Source organism: Lonchura striata, chromosome 13, assembly GCF_046129695.1.
Source record: "Lonchura striata isolate bLonStr1 chromosome 13, bLonStr1.mat, whole genome shotgun sequence".
NCBI classification, from domain to species: domain Eukaryota; kingdom Metazoa; phylum Chordata; class Aves; order Passeriformes; family Estrildidae; genus Lonchura; species Lonchura striata.
Genome location: NC_134615.1, coordinates 16,184,117 through 16,205,595, shown reverse-complemented (window position 1 = coordinate 16,205,595; position 21,479 = coordinate 16,184,117). Strand labels below are relative to the sequence as shown.

Sequence of the window (21,479 nt, the reverse complement as noted above, 5' to 3'; positions counted from 1 at the left end):
AAATCCCTTTAACAAACCCATTCATTGCCTCCCTGTCCTCACAGGGGCTGCGTCATGGGACCAAATTTCCATTTTGATGTGCCTGTCCTCCACTTTGGTGACGTCTCCTTTGGTGAGCATGCCCTGGGCTCGCACCAGAGTGTGAGAGCTGAAATGGAGCACTTGAACTTAAGAGCTTCTGTCACTCGTGTTCCTCCACAACAGCCTCTTCAGGGTGTTAACTCCAGGGCTGCTGGTGCCTTAGGCAGCATTTTGCCATCACGAGATCAAATAGGACCAAAATAATAAAACTCAATATTTTCTGGTGTCCTTCATAGTCTTCTCTGGTCCTTCCTGTGAAAGTCCTTGTCTGAGCATGGCCCATGGGATGAGACTTCAGGAGAGGGGAGCTTATGCCTCTACCAGTCTATAGCTACTCTGGGCACATGTTCCTGTTGCAAGGCAAGGGCATCATTTACCCACTCAATATTTACTGCAGGATGTTAATTAGTGCTGTGTGGGCACCTCATCACTGAGCAGGTCAGATGCCCTAGCAATAGGTCAGGCACCCCTGTGTCTCCTACATCAGCCCAGCCCCTTCCTCACTAAAAGCCCAGATGAACTAAGAGAGTCGGTGCCGAGCACCCAGAGCATTGCCTTTGAAATGCAGATTGCAGTTCTCCATCTCAGGCTCACAAAAGGCTTTTTACTGAGATGATCTACAGTTTAAATGTGGAATCAATTGTAGATTGATTGAAGGGCCATTATCATTCTACACCCAGGATGCCTCTGTGTTTTCATGCTGTTCATGGACTTTTTAAGAAAACTCATTACCTTTCCTGAGCTGCTTCCTCCCTTTCCTGCATCACCACTGAGCCACTTCTTGTTTCCTTTTGAATAAGTGAAGTAATAAGAAAAGCACCAGGAATATGGTTCTGTAATAGGAGATTCATCCTGCTTAATCTGATTTCATTCCTAAGGCTTCTTCGTTTCTTTTAACTGTGCTGCTATTGTTGTCTGCATTTGATGACCTGTGTGGCATTTGGGATTGTGAAATCTGTCTCTGTCCTTTTTGTGCCCCTCTTGCCTCTCCTTTGAAGTCACTGCTCGAGCTGGCAGCAGTCACTGTTTATAGGCACGGAGAAGCTCTGGGCTGTGCCTGCAGTTGGTTTTTCCTCCCCAGCTGTGTTCAAATGACTCCTGGTAAGCAGGCAGTTGTGACCTGTCTGTAAGCTGCACAGGTAAAATTGGCCATAACAGAGCCAGCTCCCAGCCCGGCCCGTTAGAGAACGGGCAAGTCCCCAGGTAAGACAGGGGTAGGTTGGATTCAAACTCTAACAAGGGACCCCAGCCAATCTCATTCACACCTGAATGCAGATGTATTGGCCAGTGGGCTGGGCGGTGGTAAGACCTCGACTAATCAGGTGTTCAAGCAGGGGAATTTGGAACCCCCTGTAAAAGGGGGCATCCATCCATAGGCATTGGCTGTTATCAATGAACTCAGTGTGTTCAGTTGTGTGTTTGCCTCCAAAATTGCGACAGGCTGTGGGAGATGTCTCCTCCACACATCGCTGGCCAGCCAAGCCATGTATTCCCTGCAGAGCAGATTGTGGGCTGGTGTCCTGGCTCTGCAGGACATCCCCCTGAGGTGTTGCTGTATCCCTGGCTTTCTGTTCTAGAAACCAAGTCTCGGAGCTGACTGCTGTAAACCTTAGTGGGCAGCAATCACAACCAGTGAGCAGTGTGGGTGTACTGTCCCCATTTGCTGTGTGAGGTAGTTCCTAATTGCTGATACATCCTGGAGGAAGGGAACTCGAGGTTTTATGAAGCCAAGGGAATTTAAAGTAAGTCCCTGCAGAGGGACCATTCGCTCCCTGGGATGCCAGAATATTGAGGTATGGGAGGGGTGCAGTTGGTGGGGCGGAAGCTTCGCTGGTATGTAGGAAGGATTTGGCTCTGCCAGCTTTGAGCATCGTGTGAGTGAGAGATCTGCAGTGGTGTGAGGCCTCTGTTAGCTGGGTTACTTGGGATATTCCTGAAGGAGCACTGGTTTGTTTCCAAAATCACAAGCTGAAATCATGTACCAGATGGTCAGATGCAGAAGCCATTCTTGTGTCTTTGATAACGATTTCTTTAAAAGTGGGCAGAGGAAGGATGAAAACAGAAAGTGGCTATTAAAGGGAAAGATATCACTGTATAGAGCAGTTTGGTTTTTTTTCTTCCTGGTCCCATTTCTCCTCTCCTGGGGCACAGATGAGTTGTATTCACTGCAGGAATCTTCCATGGGTAAAGAAAATACTCTGCAGCCACAAAGTACCTCACTTTGCCCTCACCTTCCTGCTGTAAAGCTGAACTCATTCTGTTCAAGACAACAGATTTCCTCTGCATTTATATCATTGTACATAGATGAAAAATTGGTCCCTTAATTTGAATACTATAGTGAGTGGAGCATTAATCTAATAGTATTGGAGGGGGTGTCTGTGAGAGGCTTGCAAATAGGCTTGGGAGGAGTTTTTTCTTCTCCATGTTGGGTGGGTTGAACTTCTGGAGCTGGTTAAAGCCAGCCCTGACACTGTGGGCTTGTTTGTGTTTGTGGATAAAGCATCAGGTGTTGTGTGAGAGTCCAGGCTCAGCTTCCTGGGCTCAGGAGGAGCGAGGTGTATTTTCCTCTTGCTGCTTTTCCAGCTGTTTGGGGAATAAATGTAAACAGTCCTTCAGAGGCTGTTGAGAAGCACTGATGGTCCCTTGCAGAAGGAAGCTTTGGTGTTGAGGTTTTGCTCAGCTGGCTTTCCAGAGTTTTTCTTCATACTCTCAGCAGTGTCCTCCAGCTGTGTGGGTGCTGGGATGGCGTTTGAGCAATCCTGGCTTTCTCTGGCCTTGCACATTTGTGCAGACCAAGCTTCACTGTCAGGGAGCCAGCAGAGAGTAAATAGCTTCCCTTGGCAAGCAGTCCAAAGAGAGACTGGAGGGGGAATAACCTTCTCCTGAGGAGGAGCATCCCTTGGGTTGAGCAAAACTGGGCTAATGACGTGAGTCTGTTAAAGGAGGGTAAAATATAGGTTGTATATGCTCTTGGAGAGTTGCTGTTGCCAGACTATGTAGATTTAGAGTAGATTTAGAGTAATAAAGGCTTTATGATTTTTATCCTCTCTTTAGTCCTCCTGTTCCCTTGCACCTCTCAACAGAGCAAAGTCTATGGTTTTCATCCTTACTTCATGTTTGGTGTGTCTTACAGGCTGGGAAATGCTCATGCTGGAGGATTGAACCCAGTAAAGGAGTGGTCTCCACTAAGTCTGGGGTGTCTGTGACTGTCACAGCAAATGTGGCTGACACAAAGAAGTTCCAGGACAAAGTGAAGCTGTTCATTGAGAACAGCCATATGAACTTCATACCCATCTGCGCTGTGGGCACTAGCACCACAATTGCCACTGACAAACTGTTTACTCCAGAGCTCAAGTTGGGATCCTGCTTCAGACAGAAGACAGCTCCCACTTCTCCTGTGAGCTCAGCAAAGAGCAGCTTTAGTCCTTCAGAGTAGATCTTCTTCAGTGCACAGGGACCAGGCTCTGTTTGGCTGAAGCCAGAGATTCCCTCAGAAATGTGTAGTGGCCATTTGAAAGTTGTTAGATACCCTCGAAAGCCACTGAAATAGAAACTAGTTGCTCAATTGTTACTGAATTGTCTTTAGTTCTAATACATTTATTTCCTCACTTTATCAAGTAACAATTGGAGAAAAACAGCATGTCCCAGCAGTGTCTGGCTGGAAAATGTTACATTACCAGTATAACCATATTTCTTTTGCAATAACATTGCTTGCTTTTCTGTTCCCCATGGAGCATCATCTCACAACAGTAGCGGTAGTTTCTTGGTAGCTCCTTGACTAAATGAATGGTGCTGTATTATTTCCCCTCTACCTGGGAGTCTGGGAGGAGCAGCAGAATTTGTCTTTGCCCTGTATCCTCCTTGGTTTGCTCGTCCCCAGCTGCCTGGCCAGGCTGTGCTCTATCAGATCAGACCTAGTGTCTCTTTCCTATTTGCTTCTGCCTGCTGCCTCACCATCTCTTCCACAGCAGAAGCCCAAAGCAAAGACAAGCCAGGATGGCTGCAGGACCAGCTCCAAAAGAGAGAGGAAAAGCTCTCTGAGTCTGGGCAGGATGCACTGAGACTGGTAGCTGAGGTGAGCTCAAAGGAGGGGCTTCACTGATCTTACTGCCTGTGTCTGAAATCAGACACACTCTTGTAACCAGGAGAAAGTGGAGCCTTTTCCAAGTGCTCTGTGCTTTGTGCTGGAGAGTTTTTGGGATGAGAATTGTCTTCTTGAGGTGCCTGTTCTTTTCCCTGACTGCAAAGAGCGTCCACAGTTCTCCCAGTATCTAAATTTTTGGGTAGAAAGAGTAGGTTAATCCTACTTTAGGTGTTTAGGATAGATTTTGGAGGGTTAAATACATACCAACCAGCCATCCAAATACATGGGGATGTTGCAGGGAGGTGGACCCTAGTCCAGCATGTCCTGTGCTCTGTGCAGCTACAAGCTGGCTACACAAGAGAGTGGGCAATGTCCAGCTACATGGTGTCATTGTGCACTGCCTCTTCCCATCTGTGCCCACCTGCTTGGTTTAGGACTGTTGCCAGGGCTGTCAGCTGCCCTGGCAGCTCACTGGGTGAGCTGAAATGGGACCCAGGAAACACTGGGTGTTCCCAGAGCCACAAATTCTGCAACTACCCAGAGCTTCTTCAAGCTTTCATCCATTGCTGTCTCCAGCACAAACCATTTTATACTAAGCTGGTACACATCAGTTCTTAACAGTTTTCCAGAGCAACTTTCTTCTATACCATCACTTCTGCTGCCACATTTTCTGTGCCTTTCAATAAAACAGTAACTGCTCCAGGAACAATTTGTTTCCTGGTCATGCTCAGATTTATTGAAAGTCAAATAACAGCTCCAGACTAGCCTGCAGTTAGGGTTTCTTTACATGAAGGAATCAATTTCCATTGAACATTCATTTTGTTTTCTGTCTAGCTGGAGTTATTAATCTCTTGTTGTCACTCCATTCCCTCAGTAGCCAGACTGGTCTTGCTGCTGTCTTCATAAGGGGGAAACTTCTGTTGACCCTGTGTTCCCACAGTTCATTTGTCTTCGTAAAACACAAACCCAGTTGCACTGTTCTGGCAAAGGGTGAGATGTTGGGAGTGATTAGGGTTGGATGCTCTTTAAGAGCTGAGGGGATGAGGGGATGCCATGGAACCACTAGTGAGGCAAGTGGTGCTCAGATCACCAGATGAGTCTCTATACCCTGCAGCTCCTCAGTAGCATCTTCAGAGGAAGCCACATGAGGCAGCAGCTCCCAAGGGAAAGGTGGAATGGCAGGGAAGCTGTTCTTCCCTCTGCCTGCAGCCAGGTCAGTGTCTGATACAGTGAGACCGGCAGGAAGCCGGACCTTGGAAAACCCTCAGAGTGTTAAGCAGCTGGTGATGCTCTGAGATGAGGCAGCAACTGAGAAGATGCTTTTCAGGAAGACTTTCCCTGGCAAACAGAGCAGCTGCTGGATACTGATAAACTCCAGGGTAACCAAGACCTGGCTGTGGCTTAAGCTTTGAGCTTGGGCAGCTTTTGGGTAGAAGTTTTATTGCAGAGTGTGCAGTCAGAGAACCTCACCAGAGTGCTGAAACTGAGTGACCACACAGAAATAGCAGCTTCCATGACATTTTCCATCTCTGCTTTTCTTCTATCTTCGTTACCAGTTCCAAGCGACAAACAAAGGACAACACATCCATCAGCTGTACTGGACCACAGAAAGTTACAGCATATTTCAGCAGCACCATTGTCCCCCTGCCCTCAGTGGCACCAAGAGTAGATAATTCCCAGAGCCCCAGACCTGGCAGCCCCATGTTTAAGCTGTGGCTGCTACAGATGGACCTGAGGTCAGGCCAAATTGTGGAGATGATGCTGGAAGGTTGCTCCAGCTCACTGCCCAGGTGAGGTCCCTGCCAAGTGCAGATCAGGTCCCCTCCACTGGGCTTCTTCTGCAGCCCATTGACATTTGCCTGGGAGAAAGAGCAAGTGACTTCAAGAAACTGTTTTAAGGCCACAGGTTTCCATGGCAGCACCAGTTGCTTTCCTTGCTGGTCACCATTGGTTGCTAAGGCATTTTTGTGTTTCCATAGCTACCAAAACCCAGTGCTGATCCCAAAATACAGGCTGACGGAAATACTGCTCGTTTGGAGCAAATGGGGTTACCAGTGTTGTGTGCTAAGGCAGAAAGGAAGGACAGGGAAAGTAAGTTACACTTAAGACTAGAAGCCAGGCAGGAAGTCAATTAAATAAATGCCAAGTGCTTTAGTCAGGAGAAGCAAGGAGTAAAACAAAAGCCCCGTGAAGGGTGGGAGTGTCTGGGAGCAGCATTGCTTTTCCTCCACAAACAAACATGAGCAGAGGGCTGGTCTAGTCCTGAGTCCAAGAGGAGAAAAACACAGTGTGCCAGCTCTAATGATCAGTGTGGTGTCCATCCACAATGGAAGCTGTTCCCAGGGATCATTATAATTGACAACTTAACACTTGCCAATATTTCCATAACCACTCACCCCAGTCTCTCAGCCAGCCTCGGTGTTCCAAGGGCAACCAGGTTTTGCAGCATCCTTACAGAGCAGCTCAGAGGAGATAATAGCAGGGTCATGGATGTTCTCCTCTCTGTGCCTTTCTTCCCAGGGGAAATGCAACTCTACAGAGAAAATGCCAGCCAACCTTGGTGTGTATTTCTTAGCTCCAGGACCACTGGGCACACATGTGGAAGTGAATGTGAAATGTGTATGCATGAAGCTCCTGCTTGTACTGGTATTCTGAGAAAGGGTTGCTTCAGTGGTAACTTGAGGAAGACTTGCTCAATCACCTGCAGTGGGACTGTCCCTGTGCAGTTCTGAGCCCAAAGGTTTTGCTGGAGAGGGAAATAGAATGATCAGGGCACTGGTGAGGATGTCTTGTCTGGGAAGCCTAAATGGCATCTGACATCCATGTCACCTGTGGCTACCTGGCTCCTTCAGTCAGAGCCTGATACCCCTGGGTGTGAGTTTTTTGTCCTCCTTGGCTCCAGAGAGATTCATAGGCATCAGGCTGGTCAGCAGCCCAGCTCCCTGCATTGCACATGCAGCACAGATGACTGTCAGTCTGTGGGCTCTGTGGAGGAGCTGGGTTGTGGTGTTGTATCAGTGAGAGGAATGAGAAAGAAAGGGATGCATTTGGAAACAAAACCATGAGAAATGAGGAAACAGTCTTGATTATCCAACTTAAGCATGGTGTTTTCCTGTGAAATGCAAGACATCTCTGTTCCTGAGGAGGTTTATTTTAAAATCCAAGAAGGCTACAGGGCATCCTAGGAACAAGTGATCCCTTCCTTACCTGAAGACAGACTGGCTATTTGGATTGTTTGGGTTTTAGCATGGATTCTCTCCCATCCACTCCCAAGAGAGGGTTTGCCAGCACTGACCCTTCTATCACCTGTTCCCCTTGATATAGGGATTTTTTTTCTTCTTTTTTTCTTCTTCTTTTTTTTTGTCCCTACAAATTTCTTGTAAGCATTATGCTTACAAGATCACCTCATTTTACAGAAACAAGGAAATCATGACTTCTGACTTGATGACACAGAAACTGCTTCACCCAAGCCCTTTGTCCTTGGAAAGCCTTAGTTCAGCTGTTGCACATCCCAATAATTTCCAGTTGGCTACCTAATGTTGCCCTTCAATGTTTTCATAGCCATTTAGACATGCTGAACTATCATCCTCATTTTTCTGCTCTGCTCTATCTAACAGCTACTGCCTTCCAGATCATCTCATGCCAAGCACTCTGCCTAAGGGAATTGAAAGCATTAGAGTGAACAAGAAGTCTGTCTCTTCCCAGAGGAGAAGCAGCTGTCAGAAAGGTCCCCCCAATGTTTCACAGGGAAATTACCTTGTCTGGGCATCAACAGAGGGAAGCCTTGAAAGTGCACTGGTGGTTCTACACTTTTTGTGGAGTGAAAGTCTCTGTAACAAAGGTATGAGAGAAGCCAGGCATGCAAATCCAAGCAGGATCGACACTAAAAATGTTACTGATGCATGTGTCAGACTTGTATGTGCTTTGGGAAGGAGGTCTATGACCACTTGAGATTATTTTTCCTTGCCTCCTGTTTCTGTAGCAACCCAGAGCTGTCCTGGCTCTTCAATGAGGACTAGCAGCCCCTTGCTACAGATTCCAGATGAGCATCTGTGGGCTCACTCAGTGGGGTTTGAAGAAGAGGGATGTGGTGGTGCTTTTCTGTTGGGAGATTCTCAAGTTGGGAAGTTTATTCTGTAAAATAAACTGTAGTATCAGCAGTGGATTGGCCTGAACCAAATCAGCAGAGCTGCTGAAGGAATCAAAATCTCATCTGAATTGGGAACATCCATGCTGGCTCAAAGACATGAAGAGAAGGGAGCAGGAAAGCAGATTGAGGCAAGCCATGCAGTAACATATCACCTGGAAAGCATCCCAGCTCTCCAGCAGCCATCCCCTTGTATTGCTGCCAAGCACAGAAACGTGAGCCTGAGAATGTCAGACCAGAGCATGGTGTCTGCAGACAGATCCTCACTGTAAAGAAATGAGGGAGAACTGAGAAGCCCATGCTGGGGTCACACTTTGAACCTAGGGGTTAGGGGGTTAGGGTTAGGGTGATGGGTTAGGATTAGGGTTAAGGGTTAGGCTTAGGGCTAGGGTTAGGGTTAGGTTAGGGGTTAGGGTTAGGGTCAGGGTTAGGGTCAACATCAGGGTTTAGGGTTAGGGTTAGGGTCAGGGTTAGGGATAGGGTTGTTAGGGTTAGGCATTAGGGTTAGGGGTTAGGGTTATGGTTAGGGATGTTTACTGTTTCCTGCTGTGAGACCCTGGGACTTGATCACAATGGTGATTAATGCTTTTCATCTCCTTGCAGGTCACGACGCTCAATGTAGGGGAGGAACTTCATCTCTTTATCCAGTTTAACCCAGTTTATGAGAACAATCTGAACAGCTGGGTGGCAGAGAGTGTTCTCAGGATGTGCTTCATGGAGCATCTTCATGAGGAGCAAATCACTCTTTGGGGAGAAGTCTACCTCCCAAATCTCCATCTCCAGACCTAGGCCATGGACTTTGCCTGCAACATGAATGACGCTGAACAAGTGTTTATGTGGACATGACCAACTGCAGCCCAGTTCCTGCCCAGTACCACTGGTCATTCCAGACAGACAGCCAGGTGAACACTATAAGGTATGTGCACATTTGTGCTCTGCTTTAAGCTCTTCTTCCTGGTGGTCTGTACTTCCTATACTTAACAAAGACCAAGGCTGTTTGCCTGGGATTTGAAGAAGTGTTTTTGAGTTTTCCTTGTGGAAATAACACTGACCAGCTGTGATCAGGCTGGAAACTCAGGGAATAGTTGATCTCTACCAGTTCAATGCTGGTGTAGCCGCCATACTGATTCCCCTGGGAAGGAAAGCTTCTTTTCTAGACATCTGTGGCCTGAGGCAAAGGCCACCTTGGTGAAAGGATTTTGGCCTGTTTAACCACACTCACCATCACAAAGCAACTTCCTTGGTGTTTCACAGAGATCAGCAGGTTCTACAGCTTTAGGGATGGCTGCAACTGTTGGGGGGAGCACCCATCTGAACAGCCCTGGAAGCAGGGTCATCCAGGGCTGGGCTGTCCTTTCAAAACCCAGGAGCAATCCTGCACTCAGACTGGGGCACATGTATAAACACATTTCTGGCAGTTCCTCCTGGTGTGACCTCTCTGCAGTATGCAGAAGTCTGAGCTGGGCAGTTTTTATGACAGAAGCAAACAGTTTTTCTATAATGCCCCAGGAAACCAAGCCAAGTTAACCATTGGGAATAAAAGAGCTGCTGTTACAAGCAACTGAGCTTATCCATAAACAGTTTTGTTCAGAGGACAAAGCCTCTTGGGAGCTGTAAATCAGCTATGGCTCTGAGGAGGGTTTAGGAGAGAAGCCCTGGGTACTGGGGCAGCCCATTTCCAGCTTGGTCTTATCAAATCCCAACAAGTTTTTTGCGTGCCCCTCCTTGATGCACAGCACCTTCATGAGCAGACCCTGGAATGTAGACAAAAGTTGCCAAAAGCAGGTGGAGGGAGTCGGAGAAGAAAGAGCAGGGCTGTTAGCTCTGCTTGGAGGTCCCTGTTATCTTCTGCCAAATTAGATTAGGCTTTAATTACAACCTAAAGGGGAAATTTAATGTTGATGCTAGAACAATGCACATATTTTTCAATAACAAAGAAATAAGCAGATTCCAGTAAAGTCTGCAAGGAATTAATTTCCTCTGGGGCCACTTGTTGGCCACTTGCCTGTTTCTCTTTACTCCCATTTATGTAGAACCAATTCAGGCTTTTGGGAATGCTGAATCAGTGTTCAGCTTCTAATCACCCCATCTCCCCCTCAATTGGCTTTGCTGGACCTGAGCCTGCAGGCACTTGCTGCTCCTGATGCTGAGTCACCTGAGCCTGCAGAGTTGGTGGCAGCTGAGGGGCCCAAGCATCTGGCATGAGAGCAGCCTCTGCTCCAGAGGGCTTGGCATGGCCCTGTTGCTGCCTCTTTCCTGCTGAGGATGCTGTGACAGCTCCCTGTTCTGCTCTGCATGTTAATTAAGCAGGAATGTATTTTCTCTGAGCCCCTCAGCAGCCACCATGTCATTGTGCATGGCAGAGCTGCAAATGAAGATGGTCTCCAAGCTATTAACACCTCAAATTGCTCATCAAGAGCCCGGCAGAAGGGCAGCATGTCAGATATTATTTCTGGTCCACATTAAGCACCGCTGGTATTCTAAGTGATCAGAATAAACTAATTCAGTCTGACACCAAGGGAATCAGGTATCAAGACTGAGGAAGGTGAGATCAGTAGAACTGAAGCATCCATACATCTAAGCTTGCTGGAGCCCATCAGCAGAGCCTCCCAGCATTCATCACACACACACCAGGGGAGAAAAATGTTTTTTTTTTCTGCCTGGAAAAGCTCACCTTGTGTGCTTAGATTTTTTTTTTTTCTTCCAGCAGTTCAAGCCATTTTTTTCTTCACTCTCTAGTCCCTGCTGCTGCTTAGAGAGCAGTAGTAGAAACAGCAGAGTCCAGCTCTTGCTGTGGCGTTGGACATGCCCAATCCATGCCCATCCATGCCCATTCTCTGACACTGTGGAGCTATGAATCTCCTGTGGTTACTCTTTGTCTACACCTACAGGGTTAGAGAAAGACTGAGAACAGGCTCTCTTTGCCCCTTGGTTCTTTGATAGCTCAAAGCTGAGTTAAGCCTTTGCACCAAGAGGTTTTCTGTAGCATTGGAATGGATCTTCATAGTCTCCCCACAGGAGATACTAAATCTGGAGTCCAATTCAAATATTTTGCCCTATTTTTTACCTTCAAGGTTTCTTCTTGAAAGACCAATTTGTCCCCTTTCTAAGGTCAGTAACCAGCTCCTCAGCCTCCTTTAGGTTTCCTCTCAAAAGAAAGACATTCAATACAAAGAATATACAATGATATTCTTAGGACTTGTGACAGAGGCTGCAAAAGGCTCATTCCCAAATGTAGCTTTTCTCTAGAGCTTTCATCCTTTATTCAGGACCCATGCCTTGTCATCTGCATTGATCATTGCTGTTCCTGCATCACCTCTTTGTCCCCTCCATGCAAGATATGTTCCCTCTCTGGGACAGAGCTAAGAGGCACTGAGCAGTCCATGTGCCAGTATGGATCAGCAGGGAGCTCTGCACATCCATGGCACATGTCAAACCACCTTCATGTGTTGATCTGACATCTCTGGTCAGTGGGAACATCTTGGCTACACATCCAGGGTAATGAATTGCCAGTAGATTCTTTGGGGAAAGGATTTCTTGAGCTAAACATGTAGAAAATGATTCTTTCTATTCAGGATTTTCTTGCCAAATTTTGTTTTGAACAGGAGCCTTTCTCCTCTCAAATGGTTCTTCCTATAGTATTAGTGATTTCTCCCATCTCTGTCATCTCTCATTTGCATGTCCCCAGGCAGGTGTCACTGCAGGGATCCTTGAGCCAGATCCTAGCCTTAGTGCTGAACAGAAAAACCAATTCTGTGTTATAGTTGATGGGATTTTGCTTTGTTGTTTTTATAACAAGGAAGAAATGGAAAATGCAGACAGTGAAAAAGAATGCAAGGCAGAAATCTGACAGCATGCTCTGTCAGCCACTGGCAGGGAGAGGCAGGAACACTGGGAACATCCATCAGCAATGCATTTATCCCCCATGCCCCTGGTGCTGCGGAGTCTCTAATGAGTGACAGTAGTGCCCACCCCCTTCTTGCCTCTGGTGTTCTCAGCTCCTTAGAGCTCTTTTTGGGCTTTGGTAGCCTCACAGGTGCTACTTCCCTGCTTAAATCCCCTGAGTAACATAGAAGGAGGACTGAGTTGTGAGGGAAAGACACTCCTGATGTGTCCCTCAGCTGCAGGAGGTTCTGCAGCAGCAGAGCACTGTTTTGCTCGGTGTAACAGAGAAGTTGGTTCCTATTTCTCAGAGTTGGAGGCTGTTGGAGCAAGTGCTGGGTGCTAGGCAAGAATCACCTCTGAGGTGGCCATGTAACTGCCAAGAACAGCTTGCAGAGAGTCTCTACTCATAGGCAGAGGCACTGGGGAGCTGGTCCCTGGGATCCCACCTGAGCCAGCACGCTCCAGCCTTCACCTTCATTGTGGCCACGGGCTTTTGACAGAGAGCACTGGGCAGAAATCCCATTGTGTCAAAACTTGTCCTGGCCCATTGGGATGCTTTTTCAGTCAGATTCCCCTGGTTCCCACCAGTTCTAAGCTGGTTTCTTGGTTCTAGGCACCAGCTGAGGTGGGCACTGGCCTGGGACTCCCCCTGGGGACCCTTCCTCGCACAAACCACTCGGCCAACCCCACCGGCTTCTGCCCTTGCTTTCTACACATCTTCATTAGCCAAGGCTCAAAAGGGAGCCCAAGACACAAGGGCTCTGCAAAGGGCATCCCTCTCCCTATCCAAGCCATTCTGCCAGTGCTGCCTGGATGGCTCCTGCATATATTCCCTCTGGGCAGGAGGTGCAGGAGGCTCAAGGCCTGTTTCTACAGTGCTTTATTATTTATGAAACAAAACATTGATGTTTCTTTTTGGTTTGTTAGTAGGAACAGCCCTCACTGCATGTGTCAGTAATGGGTAAGATGACATAATCTTCCAGACCAAATTTCTCTTAATTTTTCTATCTTTTCTCACCTTTCATTCTTTTCCTGTTTTCAGCAAGCTGTGCTTTAAACAACTTTCCCAAGAGAAAATCCATCTGAACCCCTGGCATAGCTCTGCCAAAAACTGCCATTTCTAGTATGGGTGTGTTCTTTTCTGGTGTCTTCAGAGAGTAGCTGAGAAATCTTTAAACTCTTAGAAGAAGCAGCTCAAGCCCCTTGTGGTAAATTTGAATCCAGGTGCCAAATCTTTACGTGTTTTCTAGTGTAAGTCTGCACTGGGGATTTTTGTGCTGATTCCTTCTAGCCCAAGGTGGTTCCTGGACAGGGAGCACAACCTAAAACTAAATCTTATGATGAGAAGCATCAGCTCCTTGAATGCTGACAGATTACTGTGTCGTGTTTTTGCCAACTCAGAACCAGTAGCAGCTGGATTAAGGTGTGAGGACTTTGGGATGTTAGACATGTGTCACCATTCATCTGTATGCCCTGACAGCAACAGGGAGGCAGCCAGGAGCAGAGCAAAGAGGGCTTCAGCTTCCAGGGAGATTGAATGGGGTTCAGCAAAGAGCAGAGCAGCCATAGAAATGCCCATCCCACAATCAGTGGTGTGAGATAGAGCAAGGATTGATTTACTCTCCACTGTGTGCTTCATGTAGCAGAGGGAGGTAGGAGTTCCAAGGGGTCGGGCACCCCAGGGGTCCTCTGGGCCCAGCTGCCATGCTATGCATTTTCAACAGTGCCTGACTCAAAGCTGCCTTTTCAGTGGCTCTGCCCTCAGGAGAGTCATCCTTCTCCTCCACAGGAAATCTTCCCAGCTGGGAGCTTGCTTTGCATGTTCCCCCTCACTGGTAACTGTCACCTCTTTCCTGCCTTGCTGGCCTCCATCACCACCCACTTGCCCCCAGCTGTCCCCAGTGTGACTTGGACCAGGTCAATCCTGTCTGGTCATCTCTTTTCCCACCTCCAGGAGCTCAGACTGTGAGCACAACCTGGGAGTATGCCTGCCTCACTTTAGGTAGAGCAGAGAGGAATTCTGATGTACCATGTGAGTGACTTTTAACAGTAACTCAGGAGCAATGTTAACTTGGCTTTTACATGGAGTAAAAGCCCCCCATACCCTTAATCTGATTTCTGACAGGGTGAGGATGCCTGCACCTTCTGGGCAGGAGATGGATGGCAATGCCAGCATACTCAGCAGGGTGGAGCTTCAGTGTCTGATTTATTTTGGGAAGTATATTAAACTGGAGCTTTTTTTTTGTTGTTGTTAGCTTTTCATTATCTGCTCATTATCGTTGCAGCTTTACCTTCGCCTTCCGTGCCCCCATGGTGACCTGCTGCAGAATCCCATTTGGAGGGTGCGCTGGGCTGGGGCTTCGCTGCCTGCCCGGGATGTGCTGCATCAGCGCGGGCTGGTGGAGACACCTTCTGGGGGCAGCAGAAGCGGTTCAGAGCAGCCGGAACGTTTCCTCTTAGGCGAGGACTTCAGGACGTGCTCTGTCATTTCACCTCCCTCCTTTTCTCACGCTGCTCTTATCCCCATGGAAGGACAACAATGCTGGCAGGCAGGGAACCCGCTAGCCATGCTGTGAGCTTGTCCTCAGGGTTCAGCTTTTGAGATCCAGCTTCCCTCTCCTGCAGCCTTTGCCCTAAGAAGAGGAACAGACTGAGAATCTCTCCATGGCTGGAAGCCTTCTGCTTCCCTGTCAGATCCAACCAGGAGCAAGCAGCCTGCTGCTCTCAGGTGGTTATGCTCAACCAGTTCTTTGGCTTCCCACCACCTCCTAATGTTGTTAACCCTTGCAGCCAGACTCTTTGTGTTTTCAAGCTCTCAGTACTTGCCCCCATGAAGACATCTTAAAATGGCGAGTATCCGGATCCTGGCCACAAAGACAGCTGGAACACATCTCTACTCCTTTGCTCTCCATTACAGGAGTCAATAGTCATCTGTTTGTAGAGCTGATTTTTGAAGTAGCTGCTAAGATTTTAGTTGGTGCAGATTTCTTTAAATAGCACCTCCAAATTACAGCTGTCAGGGTTTGTTTAATTTTGAACAAAGACTACAAATTGTATTTCTTAGAGCTACTGATTTCTTCAGAACAACCTTTGGCTTGAGTCTGATTGAGAAGCATTTTTCTGTCTCATAGAGAATCAGGAGCTCACCTGATGCTTATAAATCCCCTGGCTGCTGTGCAAAGCATGAGGAAAAAGAAGATTTAATGGCTTCTGTCATCTGTACAATCAGTGCAAGTCAGAATAACCACAGTAAAGTCAGTGGAGACTACTTCCAGGGTCATAACTTGTCAAGAGAGGGAAGTTTGGCTGCCTAAGGATGATCTGTACAAGGTGCTGTGCCAGCCTGCAGTGCTGATTGTGGCTGGCCCTAGTCCAGCTCACCTTGGAGCAAGTGGCTGAGGAGCTTTAGCACCTACACCCTGAAAAAATGGATGAGCTACATCCCATAGGAATACTGTGGGAGAGGCATGAGCTATGTTGGATGAAGCCTGAGGGGCCTCAGACCCTTCTCTGAATTTTCTTCTTGAGAGTAATGGTACAGTTTGTGGTCTGTGGGTTTCAGCAGGAGCTGAGGACTCTCAGTGAACTCAAAAATCAAATCTTGCAAACATCCCTGAGCTGTACATGGCTTGTTCAAAGTGCCCTTTTAATCTGCATCTGATTGCCTGGAGGAGGAAAAGTGCATCATGTAAGGCCATTTAAATACCTCCTGGGTGTGTGGTCTCTGATGCTTTGTCCTGGGATCACCTGGAAAGAGTTGGTGCTTTGTTGGGAGGCTGGTTTTCATACAAGTGCCCTGTCTGTGCCTAATGGGCCGTCTCTGGGGGCCTGGCCTGTGGTGCCATGCTCTAGGGAAGCAGTATCAGCACTGAATGTCCAGGAGTTGGCCTTGATGATCCTTGTGGGTCCTTCCCAACTCAGGATGTTCCATCAAACTCTTGCATTTAATGTGGAAGGGGGTTGGTGGCTTCTGGTGCATGTCCTCAGTGCTGGCAGGGACCTCAGGCACTATCATTACCTCTCTGTCCTAATGTTGGTGGCTCTTACACAGCCTGAGCTAGCAGGGTCGTGTCATCCCATGTGACTCTTCACATGAGGTTTGCAGAAGCAGTGTGATTTCTATCTGCTCTATTTTGGGAAGTGGGTGTGGGAAGTGGTGTAAAACTGCGTCCTGAGCAGGCTCAGAAACCACCACGCAGGCTGAGACACTTTTTGGGGGGGTAATATCTCAGAGGCTGGAACCAGTAGGTGTCATAGGGTTATCCTGGCCCTTGTAGGAAAGATTCCTTTCTCCCTGGTGTCAATCCACCTGTGCTCTCATTAAATTCCCACATTAATTCCGGGATGCATTTTGTCTTGTGTGACTGGGTTGGATGAGAGCAACACAGAGGGGCTGACAGTTTGTTGTCAGTCCCTCAGCTCCAGGCTGACCATGCACAGAGGCATTTCCACAGCCCTTTGGCCCCTCTTTTGGGATGGGTCCTCACTGCAGGCAGGGAGATGCTCTCTGTTCCTTGCCTTCCTCCCTGCAGTCCCCGCCTTGGCCTGGAGTGTTTTCCTGGGAATTGCAAGACATCTGTTTCTTTTAAAACCAGCCCTAGGAAGTCCCAGGACATCCTAGAAACAACTGGGACATCCACAACTTCCCTGGGCAAGCCTGTGACAGTGCTTCACCACCCTGACAGGGAAGAATTTTTTTCCTAATATCTAAATCTACTCCCTTTCAGTTTGAAGCCTCCCCCCTTATCCTGTCACTACATGCTCTTGTAAATAGTCTTGTCCCATCTTTTCTGTTAATTCCCTTCAGGTACGGGAAGGCTGCAATTAGGTCATCCCAAAGCCTTTTTTTTTTCTAGGCTCAACAATCCCAATTCTCTCAGCCTTTCCTCATGGAAGAGTTGCTCCATCCTTCTGATCAACTTGGTGGCCTTGGTGTGAAGAAACACCTGCTGTGTCTCAGCGTCGTGGGGAGAGAGACAATAAATACACAGATATCGCCAGTGCTGCTCACCCGCGCGCTCATTTCGCCCACTGTGCAAATGCCTTCCGCGGAAATCCCTTCCCCGGGGCGAAGGTAAGCCTCTCGCTTGCATCCTGGCGTTTCACAGCGTGGCTGCCGGCGAGAGCCCATGTGCTGCGTGCTCTCGTGCTCAGCCGAGCAAGCCGGGCCGGCTCCGGGAGGCGGCCGGGAGGAGGCGGCCGGAGGCGGTGCCCGTCCCGCCCGCGGGGCCCGGCCCGGCCGCTGCCCTCAGAGCCGGAGCGCTCGCGGCCCGGCCCGGGCTGAGGGCGCGCCCGTGTGGCCGAGCGCCGCCACTGCAGCCCGCCGCCCTCAGGGCCCGGCGCAGCTTCGCCCGCCCTGCCCTGATCTGATCTGATCTGATCTGATCTGATCTGATCTGATCTGATCTGATCTGATCTGATCTGATCTGCCCAGCCCTGCCCTGCCCTTCCCTGCCCTGCCCTTCCCTGCCCAGCCCTTCCCTTCCCTTCCCTTCCCTTCCCTTCCCTTCCCTTCCCTTCCCTTCCCTTCCCTTTCCCCTTCCCCTTCCCCTTCCCCTTCCCCTTCCCCTTCCCCTTCCCTGCCCTCCCCGCTGTGGAGGCATTGTTCTGCTGCTGGTCCCAGGGCACAGCGTGTGGACCAGGACGGTGTGGGACCCCGAGCGCAGCCCGGGCTTTGCACAGCCCACTCCTGTGCTGGGGCTGAGGCTGAGCCATTCTAAACTCCCTCCCTGCCCTTCCTGAGCCACTTTGCAAAGTAGGTGAGGGTGTTTTTAGAGATGAGACTGTTTTTTAATCTGTAAGCACAATGTCTGCTGCATTTGTTAGTTCATGGATTTGTTTTTAAAGGTGTTGGTATTTCCTCACCTGTTCCATCGCAGCCTCTTCTAAAGATGCTTCAGTATATTTGTATCTCACAGTGGCACCCACCACATATGCCTGGTTTCCTTTCACAAATATTAGGTCCTGCTCATGTAACTAATTGTGCCTATCTCTTATATGTGGTTCCTGGAACACAATCCAGGCTTTCTTTTTAGCTTCCTTTGTTAACATTTTGCAGATGTAGTTGTGCCTTTTAATTCTCACAGTGGGGTGTGGTTTCTTAGGACCAGGGTCTTGCTGTCTGTCCTGCAGGGACAGGAGGACGGTCACACCAGCCTCACCACTGAATGCACCCTGGAACAGCTCCATCTGTGCCTCTGAAACCAGCGTCAAACATTTTCTCTTTGTCACAAGTCTCAGAGTGCCTGTGGGATGAGTGACCTGTCAGAAGCAGCTCCAAAACACAGCTCCTGGGGGCTGATCCCCAGTTCTATGTGCAGCACAGGCGGGAGACCACCGGCTTGTGGTTCTCTTTTATGTTCCAGATGAGTTTGCATTCCAAGAGGCCAATGGAGGTGGGGTCTGTCCAAATGTTCAGCTCCTGCACCAGTCTCCACCAAAAAAAAAAAAAAAAAAATTGCAAAGAGTATTCAGTGAGCAGAAGCAGTGCCTGGGGACTTTTATTTCCCCTGCCTGCTTCTCATTTGATTTCAGCCTCATGCTGGAGGGGTCTAAAAGGAACATTTCTGCTTTGCCATCATGCTCAAATAAGAAATAGACCTCTGCCTCCAAGGGGAAGACATTGATGGTTTTCTTCTGCTGGGACAGTTCTGTGTGTTGTAACTTTCTCTAAAAAGGGAAAAGGCTGCAGAGGGGTCTTGCTTTTAGCAGACATGTAGGAAAGCACTGTGTGCTGGCAGCAGGAGGTGGCACTGGGAAACCACAGCTAAAAAACCTGTGAGGAATAAAGATCCCAGTCAGGGGCACAGGGCACAGTATGTGTGCTCATCTTTGCATTACTTTGATGTCCCTGTACTTGGTGCCTCCATATCAGAAGACTGATGATGTACAGGCCACTTCAAGAGACTTTTACACAAAATAATTCTAAAAGTGCCTGGCAAAGTAACAGTACACCAGGCACATGGGTTCTTTCCCTTCCTTTTGTGGGTTGTCTTTCCTGTGGGGAAGGCTTTTATCATCTTTAGAAAAGATGATTTTAAAATACTTTAGCTTATCTCTTTCAAAAAAGTCATGAGACTGCCTTAGATTTCATGGGTTAGCTCAAACCCTGAGGGAAGAAAATAGGGTCAGTTTCCAAGGAGAATGCCAAACATAACAAAAGACCCATCTCTCAGATGTGGAACTGAATTTGGAATGAAAGGGTTAAAGGGGCAAACCGAAATCCCAGCCTACATATCAGCCTGGGTAAGGATGCTATTCAGTTTTTAAATTATTTTGATTGAATGTTTCTGGGTTGTCAAAATACCTCTAGACCTCCAGAGCTCCCATGGAGAAAATAACTTAATTTCAAATGTCATTAAAAACAAAAAAAAAAGAGCGACATTAAAAATAGAAGTACACCAGCAGTTGCAACAACATTTTTAGGCAGACTTTATCCAGCTGTGAGGATGCAATGTAATTACAGGAAATGCAGTTCCCACTGTGATTTCTCTGCAGGTTCCCCTCCGACATAAACACAGTGGCAGGCCAAATCATAAAATCTGAGCAGTATTACAGATTAGAGAAAGGCTGATACGTACTGGGTTGCGTGGCAACGTTTTGGTGGGGGGGGGGCTACAGGGGTGGCTTGTGTGAGAAGCTGCCAGAAGCTTCCCCAATGTCTGACAGAGCCAATACCAGGTGGCTCCAAGGAACTGCCACTGGCCAAGGCTAAGATTATGGTAGTACCATAATGGTAATGCCACAGGAAGAGAAGCTGAGTGGCCAGGATACAACCCAAAGACTTAACTTCTACTGGAAAGAGATTTCTCTGGAAGACATTTCAGTGACAAGAGAGAAGAAAAAAAAAATGGTTTGAACAGTTGGAATTAAAAAAAAAAAAAACAAAAAACAACAACAAAAAAAAAAAAAAAAAAAAAAAAAAAAAAAAAAAAAAAAAAACAAAAAACCTAAGCACACAAGAGTCTAGTCCAGATAGGAAAAACCCCAATTTTTCTCCCCTGGCCAAAATTAATGTGTGTGTGTGATGAATGCTGGGAGGCTCTGCTGATGGGCTCCAGCAAGCTTAGATGTATGGATGCTTCAGTTCTACTGATCTCACCTTCCTCAGTCTTGATATACTTGATTCCCTTGGTGTCAGACTGAATTAGTTTATTCTGATCACTTAGAATACCAGCAGTGCTTAATGTGGACCAGAAATAATATCTGACATGCTGCCCTTCTGCCGGGCTCTTGATGAGCAATTTGAGGTGTTAATAGCTTGGAGACCATCTTCATTTGCAGCTCTGCCATGCACAATGACATGGTGGCTGCTGAGGGGCTCAGAGAAAATACATTCCTGCTTAATTAACATGCAGAGCAGAACAGGGAGCTGTCACAGCATCCTCAGCAGGAAAGAGGCAGCAACAGGGCCATGCCAGGCCCTCTGGAGCAGAGGCTGCTCTCATGCCAGATGCTTGGGCCCCTCAGCTGCCACCAACTCTGCAGGCTCAGGTGACTCAGCATCAGGAGCAGCAAGTGCCTGCAGGCTCAGGTCCAGCAAAGCCAATTGAGGGGGAGATGGGGTGATTAGAAGCTGAACACTGATTCAGCATTCCCAAAAGCCTGAATTGGTTCTACATAAATGGGAGTAAAGAGAAACAGGCAAGTGGCCAACAAGTGGCCCCAGAGGAAATTAATTCCTTGCAGACTTCACTGGAATGTGCTTATTTTTTTGTTATTGAAAAATATGTGCATTGTTCTAGCATCAACATTAGATTTCCCCTTTAGGTTGTAATTAAAGCCTAATCTAATTTGGCAGAAGATAACAGGGACCTCCAAGCAGAGCTAACAGCCCTGCTCTTTCTTCTCCGACTCCCTCCACCTGCTTTTGGCAACTTTTCTCTGCATTCCAGGGTCTGCTCATGAAGGTGCTGTGCATCAAGGAGGGGCACACAAAAACTTGTTGGGATTTGATAAGACCCAGCTGGAAATGCTCTGCAGGTGGGAAAGTGGGTCACTGTGGCTGCACAATCCTGAATGCCCTCCCCACCCATCCTGAGTGGGATGGTTTTTTTAGACATGAGACTGTTTTTTAATCTGTAAGCAAAATATCAGAGTACTTGGCATGAGATGGTCTGTGAGGCAGTAGCTGCTGTTAGAGCAGAGCAGAAAAATGAGGATGCTAGTTTAGCCTGTCTAAATCACAATAAAGTCAAGGCAACATTAGGTAGCCAACTGGAAGTGTTTGAGATGTGCTACAGCTGAGCTGGGTCTTTCCAAGGACAATGGCTTAGATGAAAC

General features: G+C 47.9%; 1 protein-coding gene across 1 annotated transcript in view; it reads left to right on the top strand.

The window, feature by feature from the left end:
• Nucleotides 1–21,479, top strand: part of VAC14 (VAC14 component of PIKFYVE complex) — a 93,868-nt gene that overhangs the window by 11,595 nt on the left and 60,794 nt on the right. Inside the window, exons 2-3 of the mRNA XM_077786350.1 lie at nucleotides 8,916–9,228; nucleotides 17,054–17,271. Of these exons, the coding sequence (XP_077642476.1) occupies nucleotides 9,127–9,228; nucleotides 17,054–17,271 (320 nt within the window). The 5' untranslated portion in view covers nucleotides 8,916–9,126. The remainder of the gene's footprint in view (nucleotides 1–8,915; nucleotides 9,229–17,053; nucleotides 17,272–21,479) is intronic.